General features: G+C 55.2%; 8 protein-coding genes across 8 annotated transcripts; 4 read left to right on the forward strand and 4 right to left on the reverse strand.

Moving 5' to 3' along the window:
• Positions 1-1,392: 1,392 nt before the first annotated feature.
• On the reverse strand, positions 1,393-1,920 carry DCS_04987 (uncharacterized protein; the record flags this gene model as incomplete). Its single annotated transcript, XM_040802293.1, has 1 exon — positions 1,393-1,920. The coding sequence occupies one exon, from the start codon at positions 1,918-1,920 to the stop codon at positions 1,393-1,395; it is 528 nt and encodes a 175-aa protein (XP_040657326.1).
• Positions 1,921-2,184: 264 nt separating this feature from the next.
• DCS_04988 (kynureninase) lies at positions 2,185-3,522 on the forward strand (the record flags this gene model as incomplete). The annotated part of the gene is made up of 1 exon (XM_040802294.1): positions 2,185-3,522. One exon carries the CDS (start codon positions 2,185-2,187, stop codon positions 3,520-3,522), a length of 1,338 nt encoding a protein of 445 aa, XP_040657327.1.
• A 1,595-nt stretch (positions 3,523-5,117) lies between these two features.
• On the reverse strand, positions 5,118-5,741 carry DCS_04989 (uncharacterized protein; the record flags this gene model as incomplete). The annotated part of the gene is made up of 1 exon (XM_040802295.1): positions 5,118-5,741. One exon carries the CDS (start codon positions 5,739-5,741, stop codon positions 5,118-5,120), a length of 624 nt encoding a protein of 207 aa, XP_040657328.1.
• A 3,790-nt stretch (positions 5,742-9,531) lies between these two features.
• DCS_04990 (uncharacterized protein) lies at positions 9,532-10,218 on the forward strand (the record flags this gene model as incomplete). The annotated part of the gene is made up of 1 exon (XM_040802296.1): positions 9,532-10,218. One exon carries the CDS (start codon positions 9,532-9,534, stop codon positions 10,216-10,218), a length of 687 nt encoding a protein of 228 aa, XP_040657329.1.
• A 312-nt stretch (positions 10,219-10,530) lies between these two features.
• On the reverse strand, positions 10,531-11,345 carry DCS_04991 (uncharacterized protein; the record flags this gene model as incomplete). The annotated part of the gene is made up of 3 exons (XM_040802297.1): positions 10,531-10,939; positions 10,993-11,235; positions 11,284-11,345. 3 exons carry the CDS (start codon positions 11,343-11,345, stop codon positions 10,531-10,533), a joined length of 714 nt encoding a protein of 237 aa, XP_040657330.1.
• Positions 11,346-11,927: 582 nt separating this feature from the next.
• On the reverse strand, positions 11,928-14,023 carry DCS_04992 (uncharacterized protein; the record flags this gene model as incomplete). The annotated part of the gene is made up of 2 exons (XM_040802298.1): positions 11,928-13,895; positions 13,943-14,023. The coding sequence occupies 2 exons, from the start codon at positions 14,021-14,023 to the stop codon at positions 11,928-11,930; spliced, it is 2,049 nt and encodes a 682-aa protein (XP_040657331.1).
• A 1,316-nt stretch (positions 14,024-15,339) lies between these two features.
• DCS_04993 (metacaspase CasA) lies at positions 15,340-16,888 on the forward strand (the record flags this gene model as incomplete). The annotated part of the gene is made up of 4 exons (XM_040802299.1): positions 15,340-16,063; positions 16,140-16,578; positions 16,638-16,807; positions 16,863-16,888. 4 exons carry the CDS (start codon positions 15,340-15,342, stop codon positions 16,886-16,888), a joined length of 1,359 nt encoding a protein of 452 aa, XP_040657332.1.
• Positions 16,889-18,417: 1,529 nt separating this feature from the next.
• Positions 18,418-20,178, forward strand: DCS_04994 (uncharacterized protein; the record flags this gene model as incomplete). Its single annotated transcript, XM_040802300.1, has 3 exons — positions 18,418-18,880; positions 18,948-19,196; positions 19,253-20,178. 3 exons carry the CDS (start codon positions 18,418-18,420, stop codon positions 20,176-20,178), a joined length of 1,638 nt encoding a protein of 545 aa, XP_040657333.1.
• Between the last annotated feature and the right edge of the window lie 727 nt (positions 20,179-20,905).

Here is a 20,905-nt window from a genome sequence, read left to right on the forward strand (position 1 = left end):
TAGCACGGTGCACAGTGCGCGTACATGTAGCGAGGAGGGTGCGGAAGGGGAATGGAACCGCAATCCTATTTATTCGGTATCACGAATCCATGGCAGAGATCGAGAAGGAATCTCAGCTGGCGACAGGCAGGAAAGCACGCCATTCTGGAGGTGTGACGTCCTGTTCTCCATCTTCCTGATCCATGTACGATGCGAGCTCCGTCATCCGTCGTTCCCCTGGACTAGCACATCCGCGCTGCGGCTGCCGTGGCTGGCAGGCTGTCTTTGAGGCCCTCGGGGGTTCGCTGCGTCATGCGTCATGTACTTGTACCTTTTCACGCATTTTCTGCATGTTCCTTTGGCATGTGCCTTTCGCAGGCACTTGTATGTGTACTTGTACGGTGTGCGGCATTTTGCCGTAAGCACTGTGTCCTGTGGCTAGGTCAGCATTCAAATACAAAGACACCGTGCTGAGTGTGGGTACAGATAATACTCCGTACCAGAGTGACCGTTTTTTTGTGCAAGTAGTCCGTACAGTGCTTACCCGCGCATGTACAGTACGGACGGAGTACAAGTACCTAGCAGGATACAGGTATGATCAGATGTACCGTACACCTTAAGTCGCGTATACATCCAGAACATGGGCGGTACGTTGCACCGTGCATGCATATGCAATGCTCACGTACTGTATTGCACTGCACGTACTCCGTACTTGTACGAGGTTCACTTTGGTAAAGCACAGTACTTGGGGGTACATCTCTACTCCGTGCCGTACCCGACTACCAACGAATTGCCGCTGTGCAAGTGCCGCCCCGACCCTCCGATCTTCGGAGCGGATGGTGGAATGCCTGGGTGGACAGGCAATATCGTATGCAATGCACCTGACCTTTTGCTTGCCAATCGTGCGTGCCGGCCGCCGGCAGGGCCCAGCGAGCCGCACCAAAAGAGGAAGCCTCGAGCGGCTCGCGGCGGCGTGGCGGGTCGCGCGGGAGCGGATGACGGAAGTTCGGATCTTCGCAACACTCGCTGCCTGAGGTTCCTTCTCCAGTCTCGACAAGTCTCGACCGCAAAGGCGACGCCCAGGTCAGCGGCAGGCCATCCGCGAGGGACCCGGAAGTCGCCCACAACCCGCTCACGACACCCACCTCGCCGTCTCGGCAGCCGCATCTCGCTCTCCCCCCCCCCTCCTTCCGCGTGGACGTGGACCCCGCCCCCGCCGTGCCTTCCCCGGAATCAGGCGTCTCTCCTGCCTCCTCACGCAAGTCCCGCAAACCGGCGGCTGGTATGAATAATCGGTTACTGGCCCCGGTTAGTTCGAGAACAGCAGCCAGGTCCAAGGCATAATAAAGTGGTTTCTTGGAAGCCGACGATGCGGTATCTGCAAAGCCGCCATCTCCAGCCGCCGGGCCCGAGTTACTTATACCCATTGCCGTTGCCGTTGCCGTTGCCAACTCCATTTCCCATTCCGTACCGATTCGTACGCTCGACGTCACGCTCACCGACACGGCCACCGTCACGCTCACCGTCAATCTCACGGTCGCTCTCACTCTCATCCTCGCTCTCACGGTCGCTCTCATCGCCACTCTCATCGTCACCCTCATCGTCACTCTCATCGTCACCCTCATCGCCACCCTCATCGCCACCCTCATCGCCACCCTCATCGTCACCCTCATCGTCACCCTCATCGTCACCCTCACCGTCACTCTCATCGTCACTCTCATCCTCGTCCTCTCTCTCGTCCTCCCGGCCCTCCTCACCCGCCTCCTCCTCACCCTCATATCTGTCCTCCTCCTCACATCCCTTCTCCTCCCTCTCACCACCACACTCAAGCTCGCGCTCGCGCTCGTTCGCATCGTCCCCGCCGTCCTCACGCCTACCCCGCTCTCGCCGGACCTCATCGTCATCGCCACCGTCGGCGTCATCATCGTCTTGCTCGAGCATGCAGCTTCCCTCCCTCGTCGACCGGCTGCGGAGCGGTGCCTCTCCCGAGTTCGGGCCCGATGCCGACTCCCTCGCCTTCGCCCGGAATCTCGACAGCCAAGACGAACTGCGCCACCTCCGCGATGAGTTTATCCTGCCAACCAAGGCGTCGCTGAAGAAGCGCGCACTCGACGGTACCCTTCCTCGTACGTGGCCCCCGCCCAGACCCCCGACGCAACCCCTTCCCGTCATGGAAGCTCGAACGCCCCCCCCCGGCCATGTGACATGTTTCGTCTGACAAACGCCCCATCTGCAGCCCAGCTCACGACGACGGTCGACGGCGTCAACGGGCAGGCGAACGGGCGGGCGAACGGAAAGGAAGGCGACGACCAGCAGTGCCTCTACTTTGTCGGCAACTCGCTCGGCGCCCAGCCCAAGGCGGTGCGCCGGCACGTCGACGCCCAGCTCGAGACGTGGGCCTCGATCGGCGTCAACGGCCACTTCACCGACATGGGCAACTCGCCCCTGACCCAGTGGCAGGACCTCGCCGAGGACTGCGCTAAGAAGTCGGCCGACCTCGTCGGCGCCGCGCCGCACGAGATTGTCGTCATGAATACGCTCACGGTGAACCTGCACCTCCTCATGGCCAGCTTCTACAAGCCCGACGCGCGGCGGCACAAGATCATCCTCGAATGGAAGCCCTTCCCGAGCGACCACTACGCCATCGAGAGCCAAGTCGTCTGGCACGGCCTCGACCCCGAGAAGAGCATGGTCAAGATCGAGCCGGACGAGGATTCCATCATCCCGACAGAAAAGATCCTGCGCACCATCGACGAGCACGCCGACGACACGGCCCTCCTGCTGCTGCCCGGCATCCAGTACTACTCGGGCCAGCTCTTCGACATGGCCACCATCACCGCCCACGCCAAGGCGCGCGGCATCGTCGTCGGCTGGGACCTCGCCCACGCCGCCGGCAACGTCGAGCTGCGGCTGCACGACTGGGACGTCGACTTCGCCTGCTGGTGCACCTACAAGTACATCAACGCCGGGCCCGGCGCCATCGCCGCCGCCTTCGTGCACGAGAAGCACGGCGCCGTCGAGTGGGCGCAGGGCGCCGAGCGCCCCTCGTACCGGCCCCGCCTCGCCGGCTGGTACGGCGGCGACAAGAGCGTGCGGTTCAACATGGAGAACCTCTTTGTTCCCTCGGCCGGCGCCGCCGGCTACCAGGCCTCGAACCCGAGCGCCATCGACCTCGCGAGCCTGTCGGGTGCCCTTTCCGTCTTCGCCAAGACGCGCATGAAGGACCTCCGCAGCAAGGCGCTCGTCTTGACCGCCTACGCCGAGCATCTCCTGCTGCGGATGCGCGACGAAGCGTCCGGGCCGGAGCCGCTCTTCCGCATCCTTACGCCCGCCGACCCCCTGCAGCGGGGCACCCAGCTGAGCGTGCTGCTGCGCGACGGCCTGCTCGACGCCGTCGCCGAGGCGCTCGAGGAGAACGGCGTGATTTGCGACAAGCGCAAGCCGGGCGTCATCCGTGTCGCGCCCGTGCCCCTGTACACGCGCTTCGAGGATGTCTGGATGTTCATGCAGGTCTTGCGGGGGGCCCTGGGGCTGCAGCGATAGGAACGTGGGGATGCGACGCGACGAGGTGCAGGTGTGGTAGCGAGCTGTTGACGGCACGGCACGGCACGGCACCCGTGCATACGATTCTGGCGGGATTGGATTCGACTGGCCGGCACCATGTTGCCATCGCTGCTGTGCTGCCTTGAAGGGACCGTGCTGCCTCCGCCACTTCGGCATCCGACGTGGGAGGCCGATGGATGGATGGATGGATGGATGGGTGCGCTGTATATATTTTGTACATGTATGCTGACAGGTACATTGCCATGAACAGCTGACGACGCGGCCGAGTGCCATTCTTTCTTCATTGCCCTCTCGTGGCAGGGTGGTGCGCGCTGATGAATCAATCAGCACCATGGCGTCTCGTTCCGTCCGACAGCATTGCCAGTTTGGATGAAAACGATGGACAGTGTTTTCGTCGAATGGAGAAGAAGAAAGAATGTGCACGGAATGAAGTACTCTCGATGGCGCCATTGTGTCCAAGACCTTGCATTGGATCATGGCAGAGAAGGCGCAACCGCCAAGGACTTCTTGCCGCCTTGCAGTTTCACTCTATTCATGGCAGGCGCAGAGAAGGACTTGCAAGGTGTGGCAGCCAGCTTCTGAAATCCGGCTCCTTCCGCTCTATTCAACTCGGCAACATGATCCCATCACTGAAGGGAGGCGCCGCTGGCAGGTGAAGAAGGAGCCGCTGGCAGCTAAGGCAGGTGCCGCTGCAGGTGAAGAAGGAGCCGCTGGCAATTAAGGCAGGCGCCGCTGCAGGTGAAGAAGGTACCGCTGGCAGCTAAGGCAGGCGCCGCTGCAGGTGAAGAAGGCGCCAGCGGCCACCGAGGAAGAGGAAGGCGCCATAGCTGGTGAAGAAGGCAATGCTGGCAGGTATAGAAGGCCCAGCTGGCAGGCATCAGCAGAAGGTGTCGCAACATATTGCATCCAGTACGCCCACACTCAGTGCGGCGCCCATTCATGGCCTACTTGTTGTTTGCTGCGACAGAAAGGCGATGCTGGCACAGGTAAAGGAGGCGACGCTGCACGCAGGGGCCCCCCAGAGGGCAGAGGTAGAGGGGAGCAAGGCTGGGTCTGTGGATGGCAATTCATTGGAATGATGATGAATCTATCATGACAAAGGCAGCCGAGTTGGTAGGTGGGGACAGTAGCAGAAGCAGGCAGACTCAGTCAAGGATACAAGGATAGAGCCAAGGTAAATGAGGCATCTCTTTATGATGGCCCAGGGTCGTCGTGCACTTGGCATGCAGATTCCCCGTCATGCTACGGAGAACGAACAGAATGCATCGTCTGCTCACCACCGTCGGAAAGGGCAGTGCGATGGAGCTGGCAGGAGGACGGTGAAGTGTTCTAGGTAGCTATTAATAAGGTAGGAAAATGGTAGTACGGATTCAAGTCTTGGCTCTAAAAAGGAATCACTATCGGTCGCCTCCATCTCCCTGCTCTTCCTCTTCTTCCCGCCATGGAGGGGAAGAGCCCTCAGACCCGGACTGACGCAGATTTCCGGAGCCGCATGAACGCCAACAATGTCCTCCAGACGTCAATCCCCAAGGTCGTATATGTAGTGCAGATGCTACTAGAAGGAGGAGGAAAGGTTACGGGTCGGTGCTTATGAGTGGGGCTTCAACGTTCGTGCAGCCGGTCGCCCACATGGGTGAAAACCCAAGGGAGAACCTTGTCATTCTGGCATACATACGCCAAAATTGGCGTCCGACGCGGTTGCGATGTTTCTCGGGCGTCTTAGAAACAATGGACTTGTCCATTATTTTATATGACTCGCGGAAATAGCGGATCCAAGTATTGACGCAATCGCAATCCCCATTTTCATTGATGGAATCCCTCTTGTTGTACAGAGCGAGCAGCAAGCTATAGGATGCTCCATCCACGTGATTCAAAAGTTGAAGAAGCTTGGGAATGTGCGAGTCGGTAAGGTTGGCCGACTGCTGAATCTTAAGGCTGCTGCTTTTATCGACGTGGTACGTGAATTCGTCGACAATATCTTCAATAACCTCGTAAGTGGCATTCGTGGTAGCGTCCAATTTCGTGCTGGCAAGCGCTGTTGAGTTCAGGATTTCCTCTATCGCGTTAAATATCGGTGAGGAATCCCCGTCAGGTAAAGTGGTGGAATTGTCAATGGATTTGCCGGTGCTAGGAACAAGAGCGCTTCCTCCACTGGCGCAAGCGACAGTTGCGAGAACAATGGCGTTAATGAACTTCATCGTGGAAGAGACGGGGAACGAGGCGGGAAAGGAAACTGCAGGTGTGCGTGCTTGTAACTGGAATGTTTCCCGTCCTTCGAGGTTTATAAAGCTTTCCCGCAACGGAGGTACTGTAAGTATGCGCACAGGTACGAGTAAGGCCGTGTACATGTAGCCGTGGGTGTATATATCCGTGTACGTAAAAATGCACACATAATTATACGGACACAACAGCAGGGTATCATACTAAGGCGATTGGATCGATGCTTACTAGTATTGCTTGTGAACTATACATGTACTTGCCTGTGCAGAGAATACATGCAAGTACAGTACTTGTACACGCACATCTGAGTCGACATTTGCATAACATCTTAGAGCATGAACCTGGACGGCCGATAATCGTACTGTGCAGTACTGTACGGAGCAGCTGCAACTTAATCAATAATATCGGCTAACCATAATGGAAGCAGGAGTAAGTATGTAGTTGTACATACGAGTATCCGTACGGTCAAGCACATGTACTTACGCCATGCGAGAACAGCAGGGGGTTGCGCCGGTCTTGATGTCCCGACACTGCATTGAAGAACAAGTACAAGTAATTAGGTGTCATGTGCATACTTGCAATGCTTACTCCGTGCAGTACAGTAAGTATTAGTGCTTTGCATGTGCGAGCACAAGTGCACATGCTCGTTGAGGTAGTAGGAAACACTTCTCTCGTACGGCAGAAGCAATTCCCGACAGCCTTACGAAGGAAGTACAACGGCACTATGAGCGCCATGAATTATCGGCTTTGCCAAGAAGCTAGGTCGAGTATACCTACTCCGAACAGTACATGTACATGTGCATCTATATATCCTGATGCAATTAGAACAACATCACGCCCGGCAACTATGGATGCGGGCGACGTAGGTGTACACTTGCTGCAAGAATTAGATAACATGTACGGGTACGTAACATAATAATTGGCCAACAGTCTGTTACAAGAAAGAAAAAAGCACCAAAACTAGGTAGAACCAAGCGACCAGACCCGAACTATTACGTGCTGCACTAAAAGATTAAGATACCATAACGTACGGCGTAAGACGATTAGTTTTAGGCACGTACTTGTACGACAGTGCATGTGAATGTAGTACGGAGGACTCCGTAAGTACACGTGCTGTAATACTTGTAAGTACTCCGTAGGTGTCGCTGTAGGTGTGCTTATCTGCGAGCATTTACATGTACAGTACTTGGTAGTTGTGCCAGTACAGTAATTATTATTATACAAAATAAGTAGAACAAGAACTGCTAAGCATGCAAGTAGTACAGTATGTACAAGCGAGTCTAAGTACTCGTAGTAGTAACTGTATTATTGTACTCCGTACGGAGTACTCCGCGCGAGTACCATATTCTGCAGTTGCACCCCACACCACCTCTATACTTGTGTTCCTATACTTATCACCTAGGGACACATATATTCGCGCCAAATTGCTGGTAACGGGGTTAAAGCCCGGCTGGTTACGCGATGGCGTCTTCCTAGGCCCCTGTGTAAGCGGGCACTTTGGACACCCAGCCTGCTACACTACTTACAGTTTTGTACGGACAACGAATTGGCCGTTTCGACCCATCTGACGATAATAGCTCAAGTCACGCGGTGCGAGTGACCCATCGAACCGTTCTCTTGGAGCCGGTTGCAACAAGTGATATACTGTACGTACATGTACTCCGTACTTGCAAGTAATACTATACGCATAAGTACGGTTAAGTGCTAGTTTATCACTGCGCTCCGTGCAAGTACGTATTACTTGTACATGTACCTATTTGCACCTACTACGGAGTACTTAGACAGAGCATACTTACTGTAAGTGTACTTACTCCGTAGGTATGCAGTAAACATAGGAGAAAGTGGAGAGGGAACCGGCCCCTTCCAACGAACGGTTATGTGCCGTACTCCGTATTGACCAGTAGAATCACGCACCGTATACTGGGTACATGTATTATTACAAGTAAGTAAGTACAGTAAGTGTATTGATCATGAATGAGTCACGTTTTCATTTTGAACCAATTCCCAATCAACCTGATTCTCCCTCCTGAATTTTCCACTTGGTGTCACGTACACCTATTTGAGTGAAGACAATACCCGAGTCTACAAGTACTCAGCAAGTATTCTGGGTACTCCGGAGTTACACGTATTATTGGCAAGTACTTACTTTAGTACATGTACAAGTGTTGTATCGGTGTATTGATAATTACTTGATGTACGGAGTACTGTATTTCAGAAAAAAAAACGTACCAGTACTTTGTTACGTAAAGGTCTGACACATCGAAGCGTACGATTCACTTCTACTAATACAGCTGCACGATATTGCATCGAGCCCCTCCAGTTCGCACCGGCCGCTCGGGCGCATTCTCCCATGAGAGGTGAGGCATCAGAAGGCGCCCTGACGGATGTGGAGATCTGTAGCGTTGACCTCGTGGAGAAAGTAAACTAATGGGGAGAGTAGGACGGTGAGGCTGAACAAAATCCATATGGTATATCCGCCATTTTTGATGACCATACCGCGCAAGACAAGGCCATAAATGTGCTTTGGACACCTTCTGACGGCTGGTGACGAGCTTGAAACGCCTGTGTTGTTTACCTCGGTTCTTCGCCGCAAGCGGACGACGGAGGGACGGAGTCGAAAGCATCATGGTGGACGGCATCGTGGATGCTTGGGACGCACGGGAGGCGTGCTGACTGTGCCTGTAACAACTTAGTATTCAACCTTAATTTTTCCTTAATAGTAGCAGATAGTATTATCATTTGGACTGCGTGCGGAACGACTCCGTCGGGACAATGGGCTCCACCAGCTCCTAAGCCAAGTGCCTAGTACTTGTTATTCATCATTATTAGTCGTCAGCTGTTCCAAGAAGGAATCCCAGCACCGGGCGGATATGCCAAGGCGCACTGATGGAACTTGGGAACAAATGGTGTTATGATGCAGTTGTACATGCACAGTACTTACATGTGCAGTCCAGTATTACCTATTATTACTTACTTTGCTGTAAGTACTTGACAAGTACGGAGTACCCTGACACCTCATTTCCGCCGTCCCATGGGCGCTCCGTAATCTCATAGCTCGCTAGCTGGAAGCACAAGGAGTGATAACAAATCGTTATGCTGCAGTTGTACATGTACAGTAAGTACTGGACTTACTTACACGTGCATGCAGTCCAGCATTACTTTGTTGTCCTGTGCTTGACAAGTACGGAGTACCCTGAGATCTCTTTTCCGCGGTCCCATGGGCGCTCCGTAATCTCATCGCTCGCTAGCTGGAAGCACAAGGAGTGATAACAAATCGCCGGTGATGGCCGGTCCAGGCGTCAAGATCCTGGATCGAAGTGAAAAAGAACGACCAAGCGGCGAGTGGAAATTGGATTGGGGACCAAGTATAGCCGACAAGTCTGGAAACAAACCTTATTTCGCCGCACGTTACTCTCGTGTAGTTACTGCTGTGCTGGTCTTGCCTCCTGAGATGGAAACACACAGACCTACTCGTACTACTACCTGAGACGATGAACGCCGTCGAGCCCCGTGGTGCAGGGTGCGCACGCACGATGATGCGGACGATTCATCGAGAAAACAATCATGGTTGATAGAGTTGGAAGGCGAACATATATACGCATTCCTGCACACCGCTGTACATATTGTAAACTTCCTCATGCTATCAGTTGAACTATCTTGACCTTCATCCCGTGCCGACATCCAACACAGTCGAAAGAAAAAACGCCAACTCCAGACGATATAAATCCACACTAAAACGAAACAACTCGACTAAATCGTGCCGTCATCATGCGTGCATCCGCCTCGATTGCCATCATGGCCTCCCTCGCCAATGTTGCCGTGGGACAGATGAACTTCCTCAACCTTCTCGGGAACCTGAACCCCTTCCGCGGTCTGCTCCCCGGCGCTCAAGCGGCCCAAGCCCCGCCACCCTCCGACACGGCCATGGCCGGGGCCCGGAACCAGTGGCGAGCCGACACCGTCGTCGTATCCCGCTTCCTCTCCATGGCCGAGTCCTTCAGCCCGTCCCAGATCGAGTCCGAAGCGGCGACGGCGCTCGCGGCCGAGAATGACGAGCTTACCCATAAGGCTATACTCGATCGGCAGTTCATCTCGAGCGCCACCCCCGACAAGGCCGTCGTTGATGCAAATGACGTCCTCGAAATCCAGGGTACCTTCCAGTTCATTGTCGACGGCCTCAAGAGACTGTCCACCGGCGGCTCCGTCATGTCTCCCCAGCAGATCTCTGCGACGATCCGGGCCATGAACGAAGATCGTTGTGCCCAGGTACTTCCCTCGATAGACGTATACTTTGCCGCCGTCGATACGCTCCTTCAGGATACAAACTTGACCCAGGCGAAGCGGCCGACTAACTGCCCCGTCGGTCTCGGCAAGCCGGCGGCCAATGGTTCGAATGCCGAGGCCAAGGAGGTAAGATTTGCCAAGAAAGGGAGGAAGACTTCTCGGAAGATCTAGACAAGGTAGAGGAGCACATGAGATGGAGCTGGAGAGAGCCGACCAGTGGAACGATGAAGGGGGTGGTGGGCAACTTCATGTCGGTGTGCTACTACGAAGAGATCCAGGGAACACAATCGCAAGTATTTATTCATTTCTAGGCTATGAGACATGTCGAGGATACATAGGACATGACATTTATCCCTAATATATTGTACTTTTCTGTATCTCGACAGGCAGGGTGGCACAACTACCCCGACGGCAGTGATGGTGCAATGTTGGATCAATGCATGCCGCAGCGCCGCCCAACCACATCGGACGATTTCTGTTTCGTCACATCAGGTTTTCGGAGGCGAGGAAAAAAGACACGAGGAAAGCGAGGGCAGCAATGACGAGCGTCGAGCGCGTCCAGTCACAACTGTTGGGTCGAGCGGCCGTCGCTTGAGAACGCATGATCCTGGCAGGGACACCTCCAACGACCACCTCTGGTTCGACGTCTCTCGCGACGACGGCGCCCGCGGCGACGACGGAGCGCCTCCCAATGGTGACACCCGGCAGGATCGTCGCACGGGCGCCAACCCAACAGTTATCCCCGATGCGGATCGGCCTCGCCATGGACGTGCCATGGTCACGTTTCCTTGCCTGCCAATCGACCGAGTGGGTTGCGGTCGTGATGCAGACGCCCGGCCCGATGTAGACATCCGAGCCAATGCTCACTGGGGCATCATCGCATATTTGGACCCTATAGGCTTGTGTGATTATTTGGAAGGTCTTGACCCGTCGCCGCGTACTCACTCGCGATTGACATAGGTCCGATCGCCGATGGAGACGTTGCAGCCCCAAGTGACGTTGAACGGAGCTAGAATGTTCACATCGTCGCCCAGCTCGCCGAAAATAGTGCGGGCAATGGCCATGCGGCAGTCTTTCAGCGACTGGAGGGTGCTGCCTTCGGGTATCAGTTCATCGTTGAAGCTGCTCATGCTCTTCATCGTTTCGACTTTATGAGCGCTCATGGCGGCCGAATTGGAGGTCGAGAACCTGCCAGTCATCAGTTCGAGTCTTGGCTAGACAGAAGAAGGCATGCACTTCTCGCCCCCAACCATCTTTTTGAATTCAGCACACGCAGCAAGCTCGTCCGGTACCATCATCGTGGGTGACTATGCCGGGGACATACGGGGTCGAGAGCAATGCAGCGGTCTGCAAGAAAGCAGGCGATGAATGTGGCCGAGCATTTGAAACGATGTGAAAAGACAGTGGCAGGTGTTTTGGCCGGAGCAGAGCTTAAAGCCACCTTAATTGCCGTCAATTGATCAGTTTGGGTGAATGTGAGCGACGCACGGCATGTATCAGCGTTTCATGAGGCGGGAGTGAATGGGTTGATGCGTTGCTAGAAAATTTAGAACGCGTAGGCGTGACCAGGCCAAGCGACATCATTGCTAGGGAAACGTTAGCACAAGCCGCATGATGGCCTTAGGAGCCTTGGCTGACGATGACGTTCTGATGGAAATCTGGATGACAAGGTGCGTTGGCGGACGACATGGTGAAGCACACCGGCAGTGAGTGGTGATGAACAATCAGAGCAGCACAGGAAGGGCTGTTTATTGAGTTCAAATGTACAATAACCACAATTCAGAGCAGACAGATACATGTGCGTGCGCGCGACCCAAGGGCGAGGAGGCAAACGCGACGGCAGGTGGCTCTTGAGGGGGGGGGGGGGGGGGTGGCTGGGGCTAATCGTCATCATCTTCATACGTATCCTCGTATTCCTCATAGTACTCCTGCCGCGCCTCCTCGAGCTCCTCGGCCTCGCTGCTGCCGGCGTCCGAATCCTCGGCGTTTGCAAGGGCCTCCTCGTAGCGCTCGCGGGCATCTTGGACGTCTTCGCGGTCGCTAGACGAGACCGAGCTGCCATCGTCGTCGGTGGGGGGCAGAACAGCGGGGGGAGCGTTGGGCTGCTGGTGCTGCTGGTGCTGCTGGTACTGCTGATACTGGGGCTGCTGAGACACGTACTCGCTCCGCCGAGTCTCGCGATCACTGTCGCTGTCGCTGTCATGGCCGCTGTGACGGACGTGGTGGATGAGGGCGGCACCCGCGGCACCCGCGGCGAGACCACCAGCGGCCCCCAGAAGAATACCGCCGGCACCACCACCTTTCTTGGAATCTCCGCTCGAGGTTTTATGCTCTTCGCCGCCGGATCCCGCCGCCGGACCGGACCCATATCCAGGAGGTGGGCCCGAGGCATGTCCGGCATTGGGGTCGGTGGAGGAATGGGCCCCGTAGGCTGGCGGCTCACCCCGACTCTCTTGGTGCACAGGGGGCTCCCACTGAGTGCGACCGGTGGCCTGCTCGACGTAGTACCACCGTTGATGGCCCTGATCAAACAGCGGCGTCCAACCCTGAGGAATCCGTGGCTTGTCCGATGGGGGGTTGTACGACGGCTGGGGAGGCTGCGCCGATTGAGGATGCTCTGTCTGCGAGCTTTCTTGGTTGCTTCGTTGATCACTTTGTAGATGGCTTGGCTGCTGGTAATCCGACTGCTTATTTTCTGTCTGCTGGAATCCAGACTGCTGGTATCCCGGTTGTTGGGAACTTGGCTGCTGATAGCCAGATTGCTGGTGCCCAGACTGCTGGTAATCTGACTGCTTATTTTCTGTCTGCTGGTGACCAGACTGCTGGTATCCTGGCTGTTGGGAACTTGGCTGCTGATAGCCAGATTGCTGCTGATAGCCAGATTGATGCTGCCCAGACTGCTGGTATCCTGGCTGCTGGTATCCTGGCTGCTGGTATCCTGGCTGCTGGTTACCTGGCTGCTGGTAGTCTGACTGCTTATTTTCTGTCTGCTGGTGACCAGACTGCTGAGAACTTGGCTGCTGGTACCCCGATTGCTGGTTACCTAGCTGCTGGTAATCTGAATGCTTATTTTCTGTCTGCTGGTAACCAGATTGTTGGTATGCTGGCTGCTGGGAACTTGGCTGCTGATAGCCAGATTGCTGGTACCCAGATTGCTGGTACCCAGATTGCTGGTACCCTGATTGCTGGTGCCCAGACTGCTGGTTACCTGGCTGCTGGTAATCCGACTGCTTATTTTCTGTCTGCTGGTGACCAGACTGCTGGGAATTTGGCTGCTGGTACCCCGATTGCTGGTACCCCGATTGCTGGTTGCCTGGCTGCTGGTAATCTGACTGCTTGTTTTCTGTCTGCTGGTAACCAGCTTGTTGGTATGCTGGCTGCTGGAAACTTGGCTGCTGATGCCCCGATTGCTGGTACCCAGATTGCTGGATACCTGGCTGCCGGTAATCTGACTGTTTATTTTCTGACTGCTGGTACCCAGACTGCTGGTTACCTTGCTGCTGAGAACTTGGATTTTGGTATCCTGTCTGCTGGGCACTTGGCTGCTGATACCCGGATTGCTGGTAATCAGACTGGTGGTATCCCGACTGCTGGGCACTTGGCTGATGGTACTGTTGGTTATCTGGCTGTTGGGGACTTGGCTGCTGGAACCCAGATGTCTGGTGGCCAGACTGCTGGTATCCTGGCTGCTGGAAACCAGACTGCTGACTACCTGTCTGCTGGTACCCAGATTGCTGGTAGCCTGACTGCTGGTAGCCTGCCTGGTGGCTTGCTTGGTTGCTGGGCTGCTGGTAGTTCGACTGGAAGCTCGCTTCGTTGGTGGGCTTGTAGTTGGGCTGGTAGCTAGGCTGAGAATCACGAGCTGCATTCACGTCAACACTGGCTCAGAACTAACGTGAATGGCAGCATGCAAACCTTGGTCCTTGTTCTTGTCGAGGCCCAGGCTCCCGAGCCGGCTCACGACGTTGCTAAACATGGACATTGTCGATGAGAGGTGGATGAGAAAATGAGAGGGGGGGGGTGGGAGAAAACGACGACGGGGACGATGGTAGGCGCTGTCGATGAAGCGATTTACGAACTGTTTCTTCCGTGCTTGCAAACCATTCACGAGGAAGGAAGGAACTGATGGTGAGTTCGACTTTCTGGGGGGAAGGAGAGAAAGAGGGATATAAGAGTACGCGTAAGTGCTCACCACTTACAGTACATAGTACTATAAGTGAATGCAAGTCATATATCGAGGAGCAGAGAACAAGGACGAGGCAGCCAATCCCATGGTGCGTCCCGCCCCGACCGTTGCAAGTTCTACATCTTTAGATACATATTGTATTCTTATACGTTTACTGCACACGCAGGAGTACGTGTACACTGTACGCGTAAGTGCGTTCGATTAGGGCAGTAATTACTTCGTATTGCGACCCAACCCCGCTCCCCGACATCGCGCAGCGAGCCAACAGCGTGCGGCCAGGAAGCCAAGAGACCGAGAGCCAAGGGTCAGTCTTCCTGTTGACCGATGCACCCATAAGCAGGTGCCTCGCTGCGACCAAGTCAAACGCACCCGTGTCAGAGCAGAAACAAGTGCATCGCGGCAGGGCGCCCGCCATTGCTTTTGTCCGGGCCGCTGGTGCTTGGCAGACAAGAAGAGCTAAGCACAACTAGGTAGGTGGCGTAATGATTTATTTTGTGCAAGTACTCCGTACATGTACAGTACCTAAGTTAATTGAGTACTCCGTACAGTACGCATGCTCCGTAGCAGTACGGTAAGTACTTACTGTACGTGCAAGCAAGTAAGTACTCTGTACGGCACATCACCTTTGTATTATCCCGTAATACTTGCATGCTTTCACTGTACAAAGGAGCAAACTTACTTTTGTACGCAGTATTACTGGTGCTCCGTATTCATACCCGCAGTTCTTGCTCCCCTTACTGCATACCGCGGGTGTACTCCATACAGTACTGTGCATTTACCGTACTTGGGCGTACGGCAAGTAAGTAAGTGATACAGTACTCCGTACAGTGCTGGCCCTTGTACCTGCGTGCCTCCAACGGTGACGAAACTGTCTAAGCTTGAACCAGCCTAGCGCTGGAGCCTGGCGCGTCTCGAGGCGGGGTGACCGCTTCGTATGTCTTTCTGCCTCATACACCGCATCGCATCACCACAACATCACCGACATCACCTCGGCATCACACCACCCGCCTTCTTCGGGTTTTCTGCTACCCCAATCCTCCTCTCGTCCGCCTACCCGTTCAACGCCTCCCGCTCCATCCGAAGCCGTCGCTCACATCTGCATCGCCATGTCTGGATTCCCCGGCCAGGGCCATTACGGCTCCGCCAACCACCCTTCTGGCAATGCGGGCTTCTCCAACGGCGGCCCCGGCCCCGGCTACGGCTATGGCAACTACGGTGCGCCCCCAACAGGTCCCCCGGGCCCGCCTCCCCCGGGCTACGGCAACCCGGGCTACGGACCTCCTCAGAATGCGCAAAACTACGGCCCTCCCCAGGGCAACTATCCCCAGGGAAACCAGTACAACGGCCCCCCTCCCGGTGCTCGCCCCTCTTGGGGCTCCGGAGGTGCGTACGGCCAGAACCAACACCCGCCTCCCTCTCACCCGCCTCCGTCCGGCACCGACGCTTACGGCTATCCAAACCAAGGCGGAGGATACGGCAATCAGAACAGGGTCGGGCCGCCTCCCCCCTCGGGCGCCCAGCAGTTCGGCCACGGCGCCCCCCAGGGCTACACCTTTCAGTACTCCAACTGCACCGGCAAGCGCAAGGCTCTTCTCATCGGCATCAACTACTTTCGCCAGGAGGGCGAGCTGCGCGGCTGCATCAACGACGTCCACAACGTCTCCAATTTCCTGTGCGAGAAGCACAACTACAAGCGCGAGGACATGGTCATTCTCACCGACGACGCCCAGAATCCCGTGATGCAACCGACAAAGGCCAACATCATCCGTGCCATGGCCTGGCTGGTGAAGGATGCTCAACCCAACGACGCCCTTTTCTTGCACTACTCTGGTACCTCCCCCCTCTCCCCACCTCCGCACCTGTGACCGTGTGTACGCTGACCCCCCTCCTCTCCCCTCCCCCCCAGGCCACGGCGGACAGACCCAAGATCTGGACGGTGACGAAGACGACGGCTACGACGAGGTCATCTACCCGGTCGACTTTCGCCAGAACGGTCACATTGTCGACGACGAGATTCACTTCCGCGTCGTCAAGCCCCTCAAGGCTGGTGTCCGCCTGACGGCCATTTTCGACTCGTGCCACTCCGCCACCGTCATGGATCTGCCATACGTCTACTCCACAAAGGGCGTCCTGAAGGAGCCGAACCTGGCCAAGGAGGCCGGCCAAGGGCTTCTGAGCGCTATCGGGTCCTACGCCAGAGGCGACCTCGGCGGCGTGGCGAGTTCCATCTTCAGCTTTGCCAAGACGGCGTACAAGGGAGACGACGCCTACAACAAGACCAAGGACACGAGAACATCACCGGCAGATGTCGTCATGTGGTCCGGCAGCAAGGATGACCAGACGAGGTACCTCGCCCAATTCTCTCCTGCAACCCTCTCTTCGCCGCCTGCTAACAAATGCTCAGCGCCGACGCCACCATCGCCTCGCAAGCGACTGGTGCGATGTCGTGGGCCTTTATCACCGCCCTCAAGCAGAACCCCCAGCAGAGCTACGTTGAGCTGCTCAACAGCATCCGCGATGTGCTGGCCACGAAATACACGCAGAAGCCGCAGTTGTCATGCAGTCATCCTCTGGGTGAGCCCCCCCTCCTCCGACCATGCGTCGTAACAGACCTGGACTAACTGTGCAGACACCAATCTGCTGTTCGTCATGTAGGATGCTGGGTGGGCTAGGGTAATCATGATTCCTGATGATTTATGGACGGCCACGACGGCATCGGCTTTTTTCCGGTTATGTCTTAGACCTGTGGTGCTCATCTGCCACTCGACCTTTGTGCTTGATCGTGCTTGATGAATGGAACAGAGCTGCCTCAAGTTGGTGCATCATGTCTTTTGTTCTAGTACCGTAGAATTTCTCAAAAACAAAACGGACAGTTTTTGGTGTCGCAGCCGAAGAAGGCGCCACAAACAGCAGAGCAACCCTAGAAAACTGCAAATCGCAAACATCTGATTCATTTCCTGGTAGAATATCACCGTCTACCTTTGCTGCGGCGCAAAATCGGACTCCTTACCTTGGCAAGCAAGGGACCCCTTCGCTTTCTTGGCCATGGAGCAGCGGGCATGGAAAGCGCGCGAGTGCAAACATGTTTGGTTGCATGAGAACATGCCCCCCTAACAGGAGATTTGGGGAAGAATCATTCATGACGGCTGGTGCTTTCGATCGTTGCCGGGCTTGCAACATGAAACGTGGAGAAACAACACGCAAACGATGTGTGCCGTACTCCGGAACACTGCGGCCAGTCAGTGGTATCAGTCACCATTCCAATGACTCCTCCCTCTCGTCTTGACCTTGGATGCGATGAAAATCACCTGGAAATGGCCAGAAACTTCATCAAAGGCGGATGGCCCAGGGCACCCAGGCTCGTCAGACAAATGTCGGATCTCTGCCGTTAGCAGGCCAGCTCACAAGGCACCGTTAGGGTTGGTCAGGAGACGACAAGCGTTCATGGATCTCACAGGCCTCGAAGAGGAAACTTTCGATCCTTTACCAGCCATGTCATGAAACGTATCTGGTCCATGTTGGCTCCCACATAAATCTCCAGGGTGAGCAGGGACCAACCCTAGGTTTCATCACTTTATCTTGCCAGCTAGAAATTGGAGTTCGTTCTATTGAATCAAAAACTGAACACTAAACCAGGAGCATGAGGCAAGTTGAAAAGGGAGGGATAAACTAGCACTATCGTCCATATCTCATGGCGGCAGAAAGTCGGTCTTGAAAGAGGAAGTCATCAGCGGTTCAAAAGCACGAACCGACCGTGCTTTGGCCGTTTCAGATCTTGGTTGTTCCAGATCCGCTCGTTCGTTGGCGAGGCTACTTTGTACCCGGGAACTCCTCCATATCACACCGACCGTCTCACGATCTTTCCAGGAAGGAAACCCAAAAACTGTTACGGTTCACTACCATATGTCAAGCAAGGGCAATGGAATGCTATTGTATTTCATCCTGTGTTACACGTGACATATCGCCTAAAAGGCGATCATCGGCACTTCCACCGGCCCAGAAAATTTCCTGAATCGAACTGCCATTGCCAAATGCACGAAAATAGTGACGATATCCCATTGGTTAGGGCGAAAGCTGGAGCGGGAGCTCGGCCAAATATCCCTCCAGGAATATCCGGCGCAGGCCCGACGTCATCTCTGCAAGGTACCATCAGTCAACAGTCATTCGTCACGAGATTTCATGCCATGGAGGACTCTATTTGGTCCGGGTGCTCAGATGAGACCAGGAAGAAAGCCGTAAAGGGCATGGTGACGGAGAAAGAGATGACGTTGTTGACCTGCCTACGCCGATATCCCAAAGCTATCGCTTGGTCCATGTTAATATTCCTCACCGTCGTTATGGAAGCGTTCGATAAGCTTCTCATCACTGGATTGTTTGCTTTGCCAACTTTCAACAGGAGGTTCGGTGAGCCGACGCCGACGCCGAATACATCTCTCGACTTTTCAATTTCACCCACGTGGCAGATGGGCCTCCAAAATGCTGCCATTGCCTCCGAAATTACCGGTTTGCTGGCTTACGGATACGTTACAAACGTAACGGGCTACCGGAAAATGATGCTAGCCGCCCTTGCCTGGATCTGTGTTGCTGTTATCCCTGCTTTTGTAGCGACGAACCTAGCCGCCATTCTCGTCGCCCAGGTAATGTCCGGTACGCATCGAAGAAGGGCATGATATTCTGCCGCATGGCCCACCTACTTCTGACAGCATACTCGCAGGAGTCTCCTGGGGCATCATACAAACGCTTGCGGCGACGTACGCGGCCGAGATTGTGCCCTCGCTCCTGCGGGCCTTTCTCCTGAGCAACATCAACACTTGCTGGCTCCTTGGGCAGCTCATAGGCACCGGCATCCTTCGGGGGTTCGCACCGCATGAATCGGAATGGTCTTATCGGCTTCCGTTTGCCCTGCAGTGGGCATGGGCCGTCCCTCTCCTGGTTGGCATTGTTTTTGCCCCCGACAGTCCATGTGAGCCTGCCCCCACCAAATATCATGATTGTTTGTCATACATGATAATAATCAAGGGAGAAATACAGGGTGGTTCATTCGCCACGACAAGCCGGACGATGCCCGGCGTGCGCTCTGTCGCCTGTCCAGCCAGGACAGCCTCGACATCGACAATGCGGTGGCCGTCATGCAGCACACGAACACGGTCGAGCGGAATCTCAACTACGGCCGCTCTACCTATGCCGATCTCTTCAAGGGCGTGAATCGGCGAAGGACGGAAATAGCATGCATGGCTTGGGTGTGCCAGGCCCTTTCCGGGGCCGCCCTGACCAGCTACGCGCCCTACTTCTTCGAGCAGACCGGCTTCAGCCCGTTGAAGTCATTCACCTTCTCGACTGCCATGTATGGCGTCGCCCTCGGCGGAGGAATGCTCTGCTGGGCCCTTATCCCTTACGTCGGCCGACGAATGCTCTACCTCATAGGGTTGAGCTCATCCACCGTACTATTGACAGCCGGCGGCATCACTTGGGTGCTCACGAGTGGAAAGCCCGGTGCCAACTGGGCTCTGGGTGGCCTAATTGTGGCAACAACATTGCTGTACAACTTGACCATTGGTCCCGTCTGCTACGTCCTCATCGCCGAGGTGCCTGCCACTCGGCTCCGGGTCCAGACGGTGGCCCTGGCCAGGGTAGCATACAACCTGGTGACCATCGCCAACAACATTCTGCTTCCCCTCATGCTCAACCCGAAAGGTTGGAGTTGGAGTGGCAAAGCTTGTTTTGTATACGCGGCAACATCCGCTTTGTGTCTGGTGTGGTGCTACTTTCGGCTGCCGGAGACCAGGGGGCTGTCATATTTGGAGCTGGATATCCTCTTTGAGCTGAAGGCGCCGTCGAAAAAGTTTGCGATTTTCCAAAAGAAGCTCAACGACTCGCCGTACGTCACCGCGTCTGCGGCGGAGCGGCTGACGAATCCGTGGCACGGATGGTTGGCCTACTCGTGACACTGACCAGGCCTGCATTAGAATATACCCTTGCACCCCTATACCCCTAGTTATACCCCTTGCAGGATTTGGACATGATGTCACTTTTAGCCATGATGACACATGGAAGATGGGTTTTTTTTAATCTCAGGACTTGAAGGCGACTTGGGTCTACCCCATCAACCAATGCAGGTTCTCTCTGCTCAGGAACAAGTCGAGAGGAGGCACGATGCTGTTGAATCTCAATACCGCAAACGCAAAGCGTGTGCGTTGCGAAGGATCGACACATTAATGCGTAGTTCTGACGTTAATCAATACCTTATCAACACTGACTCTGACCATTCGCATTGTAAATCCAGGTTATGAAAGTGACCTCGCAGCTGCCAACAAGTCAAGATAGGAGACCAGCTGACGGCAGGAAGAAAGTCTTCAGATGAAGACGTTCCAGACTGCGAATCTGTGCCACTTCTTACGTAGTATGAGGGTTGAAGATGTCGAAAAGGACTCTGTAAGAAATGGTGTGGCTTCCGCGTGAATGATTCTTCTGCTTTCGCGCACCGAATTCTTGATCAACGTATCAGCTGCACCCTGCAGAGCCGCTCGGCTTGCACGGCGGCGCCCAACCTGTCCAGCAGCCGCCAAAACTGACCAGGGGAATTCTATTGCCTGCATCTCCACCGCATCGGCACCACCAGATTCATACTCGTACGCAGACCCGCACGCCGACTTTGAATGACTGACGTGGCTG

Source organism: Drechmeria coniospora, chromosome 02 (assembly GCF_001625195.1).
Source record: "Drechmeria coniospora strain ARSEF 6962 chromosome 02, whole genome shotgun sequence".
Lineage (NCBI taxonomy): Eukaryota > Fungi > Ascomycota > Sordariomycetes > Hypocreales > Ophiocordycipitaceae > Drechmeria > Drechmeria coniospora.